General features: G+C 35.5%; 2 protein-coding genes across 5 annotated transcripts in view; one reads left to right on the top strand and one right to left on the bottom strand.

The window, feature by feature from the left end:
* The first annotated feature begins 2,108 nt into the window (after positions 1 to 2,108).
* Positions 2,109 to 12,883, top strand: stk25a (serine/threonine kinase 25a). 2 transcript variants are annotated; one of them, XM_067459570.1, is made up of 11 exons: positions 2,109 to 2,423; positions 4,450 to 4,680; positions 5,970 to 6,026; positions 6,119 to 6,227; positions 6,314 to 6,471; positions 6,662 to 6,847; positions 8,291 to 8,436; positions 8,525 to 8,633; positions 10,833 to 10,904; positions 11,023 to 11,159; positions 11,358 to 12,883. In XM_067459570.1, the coding sequence occupies exons 1-11, from the start codon at positions 2,394 to 2,396 to the stop codon at positions 11,395 to 11,397; spliced, it is 1,275 nt and encodes a 424-aa protein (XP_067315671.1). In that variant the 5' UTR covers positions 2,109 to 2,393; the 3' UTR covers positions 11,398 to 12,883. The 2 variants fall into 2 exon arrangements, with proteins under 2 accessions (XP_067315671.1, XP_067315672.1); XM_067459571.1 differs by having other exon boundaries at positions 11,238 to 11,374.
* A 444-nt stretch (positions 12,884 to 13,327) lies between these two features.
* Positions 13,328 to 15,350, bottom strand: part of farp2 (FERM, RhoGEF and pleckstrin domain protein 2) — an 84,896-nt gene continuing 82,873 nt past the window's right edge. For all 3 annotated transcript variants that reach the window (XM_067459566.1, XM_067459567.1, XM_067459568.1), the window contains exon 27: positions 13,328 to 14,762. In XM_067459566.1, coding sequence (XP_067315667.1) covers positions 14,669 to 14,762 — 94 coding nt within the window. In that variant the 3' untranslated portion in view covers positions 13,328 to 14,668. The remainder of the gene's footprint in view (positions 14,763 to 15,350) is intronic.

The raw sequence follows: 15,350 nt of genomic DNA, 5'->3' as shown, positions 1-15,350 counted from the left end.
CAAATGTTTTTCTTGTTTAATCATTTTTTTTTTTTGTCTTTACTAATTTATTTCAAATTGTTTTGCATTGTGACAAATGTAAAATGTTCCATGTAGTTTCTCAATACATATACAAGCCTTACAAAAAAACAAAAAACAACAACAACAAAAAACACCTTAAACCTGTCGCTGATTTACTGGTATTTAAATTGTCTCCCCAGCCTGGTCGGGCTGGTCTGTTGGCTGAATTTTCTTCTGACCACAATTCAGAGGAATTTGAACATTTTTCCATCAGCTAGACCAACTGCAGCTTGTCCACGTGAGCTAAGAAGACCAGCAAAACAACTTAAATGGTTTTGTGTCTATCTGTCTGGAACTTATATACCAGTAGGACTATTTCAGAATCTCATTTACATTCTTCCATATACTATGTCAGTGTCATATGGAATATATCGATCCTTATGCTTATTTATCATTAGCATGTGCTTTTTGTCAGCTACAATCTCAATGTACTCCCTTTTAATCTAACAAGTTTTGAGCATATAATGTTATTACATTTTTTGTTGAACAGTTGATGAACAAAAAATGGTCAAGTTAGCAAGTTAGGCCTACTAGTCCCTCCCACCATCGTTGCATAAAGTTGTTTTACAAGTCTTGACTGTTTTTGGCCTTAGCCTGTCAGTTTCGATTCATTAGAACCACCCACCCAGCTGAATCAATGGCTTTCCCAAAGAAACATGCACAAACTGATCTGTTTTGACATGTCTAGTAATTCCTTCTAAAAAGGAATATGCAAAACATATCCAGTTTCCTTCAAATGCTGAATATCTGATTTAATAATGGAGTACAATATAAAGCTTACTAAAGCAAATACAGTGAACTTCCTTTAAAAAACAAAATAAAACGGACAGAAAAGAACAAAAAGTAAAACAAGATCAACCAGGCAGTTCTGTTCCACACAGGAACATAGCTAATGAATAGAAAGTTTATCTCACTAGCAGACAATGATACAGTTCCTTTTTCTGACCACATTTGAGGTTTCCTGTATCCCAATTTAAAAACTAATCTTCACAAGTATTTTTTTAAATAGCTTTTTGACAGTTTATCGGATTAAAACAAATGAATACAGACAGATGTTGGCCACTGCTCCCATTTAACATTTGGGAGAAAAAAAATCACATCACTATAGTTTACAAGTTCCTGTGGAAAATGATACACTGTGGAGACTAGTAATCTTCAGAACACATCACACCTCTAAGGAATAGTCTAACCGTTTACAGCGGAACCCTACATGCCTCTGCATGCATGTCACATGACCTTACAACGTGCTTCTTCTTTTATAATCAAAACACTGATAGAATTATTGGTCTTCATAGATATAAATATAATCTTGTAAGTCTGCAAATCAATAATTACTCTGATCTATACATAATTATGTTTATTTTGGCCGTGGGACAATAGTTTTGTAAAATACTGCTCCCTATAGGGAAAAAGAGGAAACTACACATTAACTACTAAATCTTTTTCAATCATGAGCACAATTATTTTATTTTATTTATTTATTATATATATATATATTACAATATAGGCCTAATGCCAAATTGGTCAAATGGAAACAAAAACAGCCATAGCTTCTTGTGATTTGGAGAAATCTGACTAACAATAAATGAGCAGGAAAACAAAGACTCAGAGAGTCAGAGAAAATGATACTACTACTACTTTCCCCCCCCCCACCCAATTAGACTAAATTAGACTGAGGGTGCGGTTTAGGGGAAGTATAGAGTTAAAGCATAGAAAATAGCAATGGCTTGCTCATAAAGGTCTTCAGTATACGAATATGCCAATATGTTTGTCAAATGAATAAAATTACTTTGAATAAAAAAAAGTGAGGAAAGAAGCAAATTAATGTGCAACTGTTGTAGAATAAATAGGACATAAATACATAGAAGATTTACAAATGATAGCCACATACCTACATTTTGGTTATCTGTTTCATAACATCTATGTGTAGGCTACACACACAGCCGATTTTGCTAAGTAGAAATCTACAATATCAAGCAGGGTAAGTGAAAAACTACGATTCCCAGCAGTCTTTGAACTTGAAGGAGATTGTCACGCATGCGCAGGCCACGATTCCTCTTAGTCAAAGTAGTGGGGTTGCATGGGGAGTCTCTCCTGTGCAGAGCAAAAACCTCAAACATTCACACGAAAGACTTAGTGTCTGCGTTTATGGATGGACGAGAATACAGATTACAATCCATAGAAACCGTAGGCTACAGCGGGCCAGTCTGATATACTGGAATGATTTAGCGAGTCGTGTATTGGGAACAGGCTGTTCCTTTGGTGGGTGACTGTTCAAGGAGAGAAAGAGGAAAAATCTGTGAACCCCGAACTGGAGGGGCATCCAGTTGGACATGGCACACCTTCATAACATTCGGAACCAGGTAATCCAGAGAGATGAAGATGACACCTGAATACCTCCATGCATTTTATCATGCTGAGACATAACAATGGGTTACTGTTCTTTGTTGATGATGATTAAACTTTACATACAACGTCTTGTACTGTACTAGTAGGAAGCTTTTCCACTATTACACTAAACAATATAGCACACGTATTTGGTTAATTTTAGTCAGCATTTATGTAAATACATTACTGTTATGTAAAGTATGCCTAATGTGCACTAAATGTCATGTGTACGATGTTCCTCTTGAAAAAAAAAAATGGAAAAAAGAAAGAATAGTTTATTTCTAATAGTTGTTTAGCATACAAAATAAAATTTTGGCCAATATAACATAGCCATGGTCGAAAATCAATATGGCTATGAAGACCGGTTAGGCTAATCTATTTAAAACTACTCTCATATTTTTGATTTAACTTATTACCAAAAAACCCCCTTACTTATAATAGTATTTACTAATAATAGCTGCCCCCCATATTTTGCACACAACCTTGCTACCTCAGGAAATAAAATGTTTACATAAATTGCAGTGTGAACTAGCCTCTCAGCTCGGTTACTCTAATTATTGTAAAACAAAAATTATCAAAATTTTATTTTAAAGTTATGTAAAATATAGGTTTATAACTACAAACCCAAACCAACATTTTATCCTAAAATATCCTAAAATAAATATCCTAAAATATCCTGGTAACACTTTACAATGGTATTACTTTAGTTCATGGATTAGTTATCCTGAACTAACAATAAACAATTGATTAATAAATGCTATACATGTTAATTTCTACATATAAGAAATAAAACATTTTTAAAAATGTGAGTCATATTAATTAACATAAGTTCCTGTTTTATGAATACACGGTGACGTTCTGAAAAAAACAACATCATTTGGGCTAAGATTTGCAACCTTATTACCCGATTCACAGATTTTTCTATTTAATTTTGATGTTAATTTAATATTAATTAAAAGAAAATTACAAAATCAAAGCTGTATTACGGTGTCTTTCATGTGTTGGTAACAGGGCTGCTAAAATTGCAACAACTACAAAAATCCATTCAAAATGAACATCAAATTTCTGTCTGATGGTCAACATTTATGTATACTGTACATCCTTAATCACTTCTAATATATTGTATTGAGAATCTTCACATCACACTTTCTGACACCTCTATAATATAGATGAATAGAGGGAAAAAAGTGTAAACATATTAGACAATGTTGGTGTTTTGTACAGATTCAGTTGATAATAAATGGCATCAATTAATGATGTAGTTAACAGGTGTATCTATGTTTTGTTGTCAATGCGCATGCTTTGTAGGTCAATATGATAATTGCAGTGTATCATGTGTTCTGATTACGGTTAGAGACGAAAGTATCTTTGACGAAAGTGTGGCACATCCACAGATCACGCAGGTGTAGCTGGCAGAATAATTAACTCACGTTTCTGAGAATTTGTAGAAAGCATATCCTGTTGATCTCATTTTATAGGCCATTAGTGGGTGGTACTACCAAGAATAATAAAGGTTCATGTTTTGATTGCTCTGTGTTTTAAAAAGGTGTAATAAGAGAGTGATGAATAAGGAAATCAGATGTTGAGCTGATACCAAGAGGAGCACTTATCTCCTGAACTTTGAGTCTTGCCCTCGAAAGGGATTGTTGTGTTTTGATACAACTATGCCACTTCCAGATGGATTGTCAGTCTTTATCCTGTACTGAACAAGGAAGCAGAGGCTCAGAGTGTTTGACTGTGTATTAACAGCAGAAGATGAAAAAAGTGCTTAAAAAACTACATGTGATTTCTAGCGGTTCCCTCAATAGATTCTCATCATCTCCGGACCTTCAGCAGTGGAGCGATGACTGGGTAGATCTTCTTGCTTTTGTTGATCTGTTGCTTGATAAAAGGACAACTTCTGGAGTCTGTCACCTGTGTACAGAAAATACACAGTGTTGGATCTTAGATAGCCGGTAAGAATTTTTAAATCATTCTTGTTTTAAATTTAATTTTTTTCAGAGTCCGCGTTTAAATCCTGAGGAATACTTCACCAAATTGGAGCGAATTGGTAAAGGCTCTTTTGGAGAGGTCTACAAGGGCATAAACAACCGTACAAAAGAGGTGGTGGCCATTAAGATTATTGACTTAGAAGAGGCAGAGGATGAGATTGAAGACATCCAGCAGGAGATCACAGTACTCAGCCAGTGTGACAGCCCTTACGTCACCAAATACTACGGCTCCTATCTGACGGTTTGTGGACATTTCCTTCTTTCAGACACGGCTTTTAAAATATCACATCATATTTCCGTGTTTTTAATAGAAGAGTTCAGCAAACTTATGCTACACTTTGATAACATATGAGTTCCTGGTAACACTTTACGGTAGTATTACTTTAGTTCATGCATTAGGTATCATGAACTTACAATAAACAATACATTAAGATAGATGAATAAATGCTATAAATGTTAATTTCTACAAATTTTAAAACATTTTTAAGTCATATGAATTAACATTAGTTCCTGTTTTATGAATAAACAGTGTTCATTATTGGTAAATGATAACTTGTAGGTACAGTAGTGGCCAAAAGTTATGTCTGGCCTAGGAAAATCTTAACCATTTTTTCAAATATTATTAAGATTATAAATTACAAATATTATAAGTTATGAACACAAGAGAGAAACAATGAAATATTAATGACTAATTACATTGTAGTCAATGTCAATCAGGTTTTTGTTTTTCTATGCATTATTTTTTGCTAAATCATTTTTTCAGATTAATACAGAGCCCCAAAAGGGATCCATGTTCACTGATGGAATGTGAAAGTTTTGCGAGTGAACAAAAAAGTTTTGAACATATTTGTTCCTCCCATCTAAATTTTTTCCCCTACCACATGTCCCTTTAGGGGCCCTGTAGTTAAATGCCTCAACCATGTTTCGTTTTAAAACATTTAAAAATTGTAAAATATTTTACTTACAAATTGATGGTTTTATTTAAACCACTACTTAAAGTGTCATCAACATTCCTCCATGGAACACAAAACAAGGTATTTTGCAGAATGTCAAAGCTGCTCTTTTCCATACAACAAAAGTAGACAGCGACCAACCAGTGTGTCTTAAACCAGTTTTGTTATTGGTAACTAAAATGAAAACGAATAAAAGTAGTTTTCTGTAATTTAAATAAAGCTGAAATAAAATAAAATATAAATATTAGATGGACATATTAGAAATACTAACTGAAATAAGTTTACATTGAAGTACTAACTGAACTAAAAATGAATGAAAGTTATATATAAATATGAAGAAAAAAAACACGCATAACAAAATAAACTAAAATTTGAATAAAAACTGAAAATATAAAAACTATTATATTATATGAGTAATACTAAAATAACAGTCTCAAACTCCAAAAGGGGCAAGAGTGCACCATAAATGTTGTCAAGCTTTGATGATCTTTTGTTGTTGTTGAGATAATCAAAAATCTGTTGATTTTATCATACAAATCAATGGTAATTTAATTTTCTGCTTTGTTCTGTTTCTCAGGGCTCTAAACTATGGATCATCATGGAATATTTGGGAGGTGGATCGGCTCTGGACCTGGTGAGCTGGTCTTTTTTATGTTTGTATTTTGAACTGTCAAAGGCACAGGAAATGTCACTATATTTAACATCCTCTAATGTGTTTGTGAACAGCTGAGGCCGGGACCTTTAGAAGAGGCATATATCGCCACCATCCTCAGAGAAATACTGAAAGGACTTGACTACCTCCACTTAGAGAGGAAGATTCACAGAGATATCAAAGGTCAGTTTTTAAAACGTGCCTCGATTTGGTTGATTTTAGCCCTGTGAAGTGGCCCTAAATGGATAACCCCTACTTTTTGGCTACAGCGGCCAATGTGTTACTGTCTGAACACGGAGAAGTAAAACTGGCAGACTTTGGAGTGGCCGGCCAGTTAACGGACACCCAAATTAAGAGAAACACATTTGTAGGAACTCCATTTTGGATGGCACCAGAGGTTATCAAACAGTCTGCATATGACTTCAAGGTACAAGTACTTCCTTGTCTCCTTTGTCATTTAGCTAAACAGGTATCGTGTTCAAGTCCTCCACATGAACATCTGTTAACTAGTAAAGACTGCACAATGAAAATAAGCTCAATTAAATATTCAGAGACAGACAGATGGCACCAGTACTGACCCCCAAATTTCCATCCTTATTTTCTTCTCTATGTCTTAGGCTGACATCTGGTCATTGGGTATCACAGCCATCGAGATGGCTAAAGGAGAGCCACCAAACTCAGAACTTCACCCCATGAGGGTCCTGTTCCTCATCCCTAAAAGTAACCCGCCCACGCTGGAGGGGTCCTACAGCAGAGCCTTTAAGGACTTTGTTGAATCTTGTCTCAATAAAGAGCCACGATTTGTAAGACCTTTATAATAAAAACAATTCTATTTAGGGATGCATATTATATTAGTACCATATCGCTCATCAGCTAGTATTGTTTTTACATTTTGTTTTTATTTGACAAAAAATATATTAATATAAATTAAAAGTTTTAATTTAAAAGTATCTGATGACATTAAATATTTGATTATATATATATATATATATTATATATATATATATATATATATATACACAATATATCAGCGATATATAAACCAACCAACCAACCGTAATGCCGTATCGAACGGTTACACACAAGGTTAACATATATAAACACAGTTGGTTATGCCTAAAATTAAAGTAAAATTGTGTGTGTCACAAGTGTGATGCAAGCAGGTCGTGAACACTTGTCCTTAAAGGGACAGTTCACCTCTAAAATTATGTTAATAAAACAACAAAAGACAAAGAGAAAATCACTCACTGCTCTTGAATAGAATAAAATAATCTTTAATACAGAAGCTTTTAATCAATGTATATTTTATATTGAAGACTATGTAGTGTTTTAATTTTACATTCATTCATTCAATTTCATAGCCTACGTAAATGCTGCTGTACAGCTCTGAGCTTCCACTGTAAATCTTTATATATATTTGTTATATTATACAATACACTAGGAATGTGTACAAGGTTTTTTTAAAGTAAAGTTATAAGTTTAAGTAAGGTTTTTCAAGGCTTTTAAAGGGTTATTTTACCCAAAAATGACATTTATGTAATTAATGTCTCACCCTAATGTTGTTCCACACCCATAAGACCTCCGTTCCTCTTCAAAACACAGTTTAAGATATTTTATATTTAGTCCAACAGCATATCTAAGTGTATGCACACTATACTGTCCATGTCCAGAAAGGAAATAAAAACATAATCAAAGTAGTCCATATGTGACATCAGTTAGTTAGTTAGAATCTCTTGAAGCATCAAAAATACATTTTGGTCCAAAAATAACAAAAACTACGACTTTATTCAGCATTGTCTTCTCTTCCACGTTTGTTTTCAGACCTCAAAGAAAGATTCAAACGGTCATGAATCAGCTCATTGATTCATGATTTTGATCGCGTGTCAAACTGCTGAAATCACGTGACATTAGTGATCCGAATCATGAATCGATCAAAAAAATGATCCAAAAACTGTGGTATTGAACCGTGGACTAATTGTTGCAAATTAGCACTATTAAATGTTCTTAGCAATCTCAAATTAATTATGATATTTTTCACTTATAGTATTTACAAATATTTGGGGGCAAAATGTTATAGAATTTGAATACCTGCCATTTATTGGTTAATGCCATAACAAAAATAATAATCTACTTATTCGCCATACTGTATTATCGCTAATTGTTTTAATATTGGCAGGGATGCCTAACTTTAAAACCCGAGGAGAATTGTTTTGAATTTTTTGTGACGTGCTGTTTGCATCTGACAGAGACCAACAGCCAAAGAGTTGCTGAAACACAAGTTCATCACACGCTACACCAAGAAAACCTCATACCTGGCAGAGCTCATCGATCGATACCGCCGCTGGAAGTCAGAGGGCCACGGAGACGAGTCAAGCTCTGACGACTCTGACATGTACGTGTCTGCTCCACATTCCCGGATGAGCGATCTGCAATGCCTGTGACGTGTGTACAGTGTGTTTACTCTGTTTGTTTCCACTCAGGGATGGGGAGGGGGATGACAGGGATCAGTGTCCCATGTGGTCTTTCCCCACCGTGCGGCCCAGCACAATTAACAAGTTACAGAGAGGCCTCAATCATTTAGACAATAAGGTAAATATTTCAGATGTACTGCAAAGCCAACACAAAAGCTGCATCTATAGATGCCATGAAGAGGGTGTTACACAGACTTTTTTTGTGCCACAGAGGAAGGAATCACAATTGCAAAAAATGATAAATCAAACGGAACTAAATTTAGAGCTGCTTCTGATACTAGGAGTGAAATGGGACAGATCTAGCTATGTTAAATATTACTTTTATGTTACATTACATACCGGTATGTGCATAGAAGCAGCACAGAGCATGCTTTAAAAATGAAATTGTTTTCATTAAACAAATTTTAGGCAAATTAATGATTTGTAGTAAAATTGATAATAATAGTAGTCATATAGTTGCCTCATGGGGGCTGCTATGCTATGACCAGCTAAATACTATAGATTCCCTTTTTTTCAGTGGTGCTGATTCCGGAAACATTTTCCCGTAGAGAGAGGCTTTAAAATAGCCTTAATTATAAGCCATGAACCAAGCTAATCAGCTACAAGGTGAATACATAAACAACGGATTAACAATCTCGTAGCTCACAGTAGGTTTGCAAAGTAAATGAATGTATTTTTTTTACTTCCAAAACCCAACTGTAGTATCAAAAGTGCCCTGGTTCTGGTAGTATTTTGCCAATAGGGATTTAAAAAAGTGTCTTTGTTAAAGAGTTATAAATCATGAACTAAACCAACCAGCTACAACTTTAAATTCAAGAGAAAAATATATATGAAAATTGGAGAAAAAGTCAAAGGTACAAGACTGTCGTTCTTTCCCTCATTAAAGCCGTTAAGTACACAGGGTATATACAGGTACGGTATGTACAGGGTATTTTAAAGCCTCTCTCTACGGGAAAATGTTTCCGGAATCAGCTTGGTTAAATATTACTTTTATGTTACATTACATACCGGTATGTGCATAGAAGCAGCACAGAGCATGCTTTAAAAATGAAATTGTTTTCATTAAACAAATTTTAGGTATGCGTCGTCTTCCTCGACTGTATAAAGTTCACTTAAGTCATACAGACTATCTCTGCTAGGATACTTATCAAGATGGACATGTTGACATACTTTTGTGTGAGTTTGTCCGATCCAGCGTAAGACTTGAAAAATAATTAAATATTTGTGCACTTTCGGATGATGCACATAGACAAATACTCTCACTACGCACGCGAGTTCTCATTTGCGTCTTGTGGCACAACACCCAGTCACAACACCCAGGTGGTCATGGTGAAAATGACTGATCATATTCGAACCAGAGCCATTGAAAAACTCTGTTTGATTCTAACATACGGCAGCACTCGAAGGTTACTGCAGCCGTGAAGCTGAGCTATGTTGCACAGAGAAACAATTGTCTAAATGATGTTGCATATTATGTTGCATAAGTTACAACATAGTACATATTTTCCGAAATCATGGGCTGATATTGCGCTGGTGCAGACGATGCAACGCTGTCAGAGCCAACAGACTCGTGTCAGACTCAGTCATTTCAGTGTTAAATAATCAGGTTAAAAAACGATTTATTATACTGCAAATAGCCTACTAGTACCAAACTACCAAGTACTGCGCACAGTGCGTAGCTAATTAATTAAAGGATTTTTTTTTTCTAACGTCATTTTTAGTCGAAAATTAGCTTTCATTTTGTTGATTACAGTCTTAGATTGATAAGTTATTGTTCAAAATCAATTCCCCTATGGCTATGGAGAAAATAGAATGCTCTAGACCTTATGTAGCTCCGCCCCTTTTCAACGCCGCACTTGTGTTCTGTCTTCCGGTTTGTATTTCCACAGCATGAAGGCAAGATCTTACAGATTTATGAACGAACTGCTCGTTTTAAAATAGTTCAGATCTACTAACATTTATTATGAGATCTGCTTCAAACATTGCTCATTATAACTAGCTAATTTTACAATAAGTAAATCCATTTTAACATCTAATTACTCTTCAACAGCAATGCCATAGAAATATACAGAGCTACCGCAAAAACGGAAGATAAAACACAAATTTTTAAAGATGTCTACATGCTTGGTTCTCTGGCCTCTTTAGTCTGTTAAAATAGGATAATTAAACATTTTAAATAAAGTTCAATTGTACTAATTGCACAGTTATAATTACAACTAACATTTTGAAGTTCACTTTACCTATGTGCTTCAAAGAAAAAGTGATCCGTCGGATATCGCAGAACTCTTTCAGAATGTTTTTTTTCTTTTCCTAACAGACATCAGATGTTATGAAGAGGCAGCCGAAGTCACCGTCTCTGACAACGTTCATCTCACCGATCTTCAGAGAGGTAAAGAATTTAAAAAATGTAGGTTTCTTTCAGTGAGCCTCAATCACCGGGGCACCTGCTTCAACGCAGTCACGACACATGGATTAGCAGACAACATTAGGGTATGTTGTGTACACAGCTGAAGGAGAAACGGCGTGTCAGCGGGAACGGCGTACGCGCCCTGGAGGAGCTGGAAAACGCCTTCAGCCTCGCCGAGGAGTCCAGCCCTGGAATCTCTGACCGTTTACTCAATCATGTCATGGAGAGAGTCTGCAGGTAAACAGGCCTTACATTTAATATACAGTCTCATCCAGGTTTCTCTACACACAGGATCTAATTTTCTGATTATGCCAGTTTTTCAGGTCATGCAGATTCTATTCTATAAGACTTTGTACTGCACTGTGGCACTTGCATGCAGCACTGAATCTTCCGCAGGAGTGATCTTTGAGACTTCCTGTGTCTCAACCCCCGCAGGTTTACTCTCAACGGAAACAGCATGCCTTCAAAACGATGAGGTCCATCGGACTGCTGGCCAGCTCCACCTCCGCCCCACGGAAAGACTATCCTGATGGCCTCACGAGCCGGTTCTCTCTGCTCACCTGCTCCTTCTGCTGAAGACCACCAGTCTTTCCATTACATCTTGTATGAGATGTTTTTACGGTTTCCTTTATAGAATTTTGAAATGTCTAAATGAAATGACAAACCAAGTTTATGTGCATTCCATTAAATGACAACGTGCATAGAACTATAAATAAAATAGTGTAAGAAGAAAACCATGCTCATTTCATAAGTTGTCATTTAGAACCTAAATCACTGGGTGGAATGCAGGAAGTCTCAAAGAAATATTCACCCAAAAATGTAAAATGTATCATTACTTTTTTTTCTTCTCTCCAGTGAAACCTGAGATATTACTGACCCTCCAAAAAAAAAAAACACATAAACAGTATAAATATATTGTAAGATTATTCCATATAAATCAAGGGTTTTAATCCAAGTCGGTTTAAAACCATTTTATATTATGACCAGATTTAATTGAGGGTTTTATTTCACATAAAAACATTGATCAACGAGCATGCATAGAGCACATCATGCAAATACACTTGTTTGTAGACCATATTTGATGTGCTCTATGTATGTGATTCGAACAATGTTTAAATATGAAAAAAAGACACGAGTTCATCATATAAAACGATTGTCTCGACTTAGATTAAACAACTTGAAACCAAATTAAATATTCATCATAAAACATTTTACTATATTTTTTTATTTCATTGTATTTATTAATATTTTGGATTTGTCTTCACGTTTATTTTTATGTTTTTATGGTAAAAAAAAAAAGGGGACCAACACAATAATATAACGTTCTGCCTGATCAGTGCATTTGAATTAACAAAAAAACTAAATGTAGTAGTTTTACTAAATAATAAATGTTATAACCGTGATATAAAGCGATCATGTCTCATCAGAAGACTTGGAATAAGCCGCTTGGTTCACATGTATTAATTTTGTTTTTATTAACTTTTGTGGACGTTATGGTGTAATGTATTTTCAATGGAGGGAAATAAATATCTTGGGTTTCAGTAAAGCCATCTTCATTTGTGTTTTAGAGATTAACAAAAGTCTTCTCATACAGCTTAATAAGAATTTAAAATGTTCTTAAAATGTGACAAAATGAAGAGAAGGAAATGTTTACACTGTTCAGTTTTATTTTATATCCCTCAATGTCATAACATGGAACGTACTACATGCGGTGTGTACAGGAGCAACGCCTCAGCAACATGCTACACAAAATAAATAGTAAAGTCGGAGAGAAGCGATTTAATCAAAACTCAGTTTAGGGCCTCTCTGAGATGAGACAGGAAACTGAGGACTGAGTAAACTTTCTTTTCTCGTGCTTAGAAATCCAGGATGGATTGCTCTCTTGTTGCCAGATACAGAAAACGAGGAAGAAAATGATTCCAGTCCTTGAATAAAAATGTACAAATGGGTGGAGCCCACGAGCCCACACAGTGCATTATTGAGTTAAGAGGGATTTGAAACACATCGGAGTAGCTGAGCTCAAGTCGAGATGATAGCTGCTTACAGTATATTGTTGAGTACACAAAGCAAAACTGCTTACTGTGTGGCCAGCTAACTTTGGCCAACCTTTTCAGGCTTATGCAAGAATTTAAGGTCTTTGGTTGGACCCTGTACAGCATGTTGAATGGACAAAGCCAAAAGCCTTATAAATACAATCAATAATCCAAAAAGAAAAAAAAAAAGTCTCCCAAATCAATATCGTACAGATCTCTCTTCGTAAAGTAAAGCCGATAAGTAAACGTAACACTGTCAAGCATGCTGTGGATGTGCTTCATCTTGCTACCAAAATAACTCAACTGGCCTTCTAATTATATATATATATATATATATATATATATATATATATATATATATATATATATATATATATATATATATAAAGCGAGATATGCCTCGCAAAAAATATTTGTCGTGTAAAAAAAAGAAAAGAAAAGTTTGATTTCTGATCAATGGATCATAAGGAACGACCTTGTTAATTATTAATATACTTAAAAGAAAAAAATCACATATACAGTATAATAAAAAAAGGGCATTTTAGCATTTAGAGTCTGACCATAAACATCTTTATGGTCAGACTCTAAACTACCTTTACCAGAATCATTTTCTCTTCCCTGTGTTTAGATGGCAGAAACCGAAAGAAAAGTAATATTACACTGTGGATGACCCTCTTTTAGTCAGTTTAGAACTGATCCTACAATCCATCAAGTATCCAAAAACCAAAGCTAGTGACATTTGTGAATACATCATTTAAAACTTTACATTTAGTTTGGTTAGCAAAAGTTTTTTGGTCAGTCTTCACTTTAAAAACAAATATCTGATTAGTTTTCAGTTTTAAACAAAATCACTGCTGTGAGATCGAAACCAACGGATCAACACTTAAAATCCCCTAAATAGTAACAGTCACACATTGACGACCTTCGAGACATGCTTTGACCTATGCCGGGAGAGGACAAGCCAATACGCAATGCAATGATGTGGCTGCCTCGTCGTCAAAATAATATAGTCCTCTCCGATTCCTTCCTGTACCAACATCCCACCCCCAGCCATTCCAAAGGGTGGAAGCCCACGATCATACAGCCTTACGACAAACGTTACACTGTTTCTACATCAGCGAGACGCATTTTACAGCGCGAGCCCTCCATCTCACTTACTGCACCAGCTAGACTTAATCCAAACCCTCTGTTTGTCAACACTCCCCTCCATAGTATTCAGTCATGTTGTCCCAGGACAAATAATTGAAATGTTTCTGGTTCTGTGGGACAAGATTTCTACTGAATAACTGGCATAAGAGTCTGTTCGACAATTATATTAAATATCTTCCTAAATGACAGATTCATCTTATCAAAAACCTGAATACAGCAATAATAATTGTAACCATAGCAAGATCAATAATAAACATAACTTAATTCAGTCTAATGTGGTTCTAGAAGAGCAGGATGCCAACTTTATATTACATTAGAGAGAATATGAGAGGGAAAGAAAGGAAAACCTTGGAAGAGAACTCCTTTGCTCCAAGGTTTCAATAAGCTGCTCAAGCTCCCGGGATGCAGAGAGCAAACAGTCCAGAGTCAAGAATTAAGTTATTATTATGATGCTGCAGCTGCTTCTCTCAGAGCCACAATCAGAAAAGATCAAATGACGGATGTTGCGTTTGGTCCTGGCAGACAGTGGGCCCAGCCCTCAGCTCCAGGACATCGGTCTGACACTCAGCTCCCCCCGTTCATCTCTGCTGGGCCTTTGGGTACGAGCAGACTCATGCGTCCCGTGGAGCTCGCTGCACTTTTGATCACCTCCATCCATCTGCACACGTTTTAGCACATCAAACATTAGTTCAAAATCATGCTTCACTTTTATTAGAGAAAAAATAATAATAGAGCTGTTATTTAACATGATTAAAGGGATAGTTCACCCAAAAATAAAAATGACTCCATGATTTACTCACCCTCAAGCCATTCTAGGTGTCTATGACATTCTGCTTTCAGACTAATACAATCATCGAGTTATATTAAAAAAGTCCTGGCTAATCCAAGCTTTATAATGGCAAATGGCAGCCCAAAATTCTGAAGTCCATAAAAGTGCATCTATCCATCATATAACTGCTCCACACGTCTTTGGGGGGTTAATAAAGGCCTTCTGAAGCGAAGCGATGCATTCGTGTAAGAAAAATATCCACATGTAAAACTTTATAAAGTAAAATATCTAGCTTCCAGAGCACTGCCTTGCGTATTCAACTAACAAAGAAAATGTAACGCCTCTCGCAGTTCAAAATGCTTATGCTACGTCCGACATCATCGTGCCAGTAATGCTTTTTTCACTTCAGAAGGCCTTTATTAACCTTAAAAAAATGTCCTGACTTTTTAAAATTGAATATAACTGATTGTATTTGTC

The sequence above is a fragment of the Pseudorasbora parva genome, chromosome 12, assembly GCF_024679245.1.
Source record: "Pseudorasbora parva isolate DD20220531a chromosome 12, ASM2467924v1, whole genome shotgun sequence".
Lineage (NCBI taxonomy): Eukaryota > Metazoa > Chordata > Actinopteri > Cypriniformes > Gobionidae > Pseudorasbora > Pseudorasbora parva.
The sequence above is the reverse complement of the archived record's forward strand: the minus strand, read 5'-3'. Positions and strand labels throughout refer to the sequence as shown.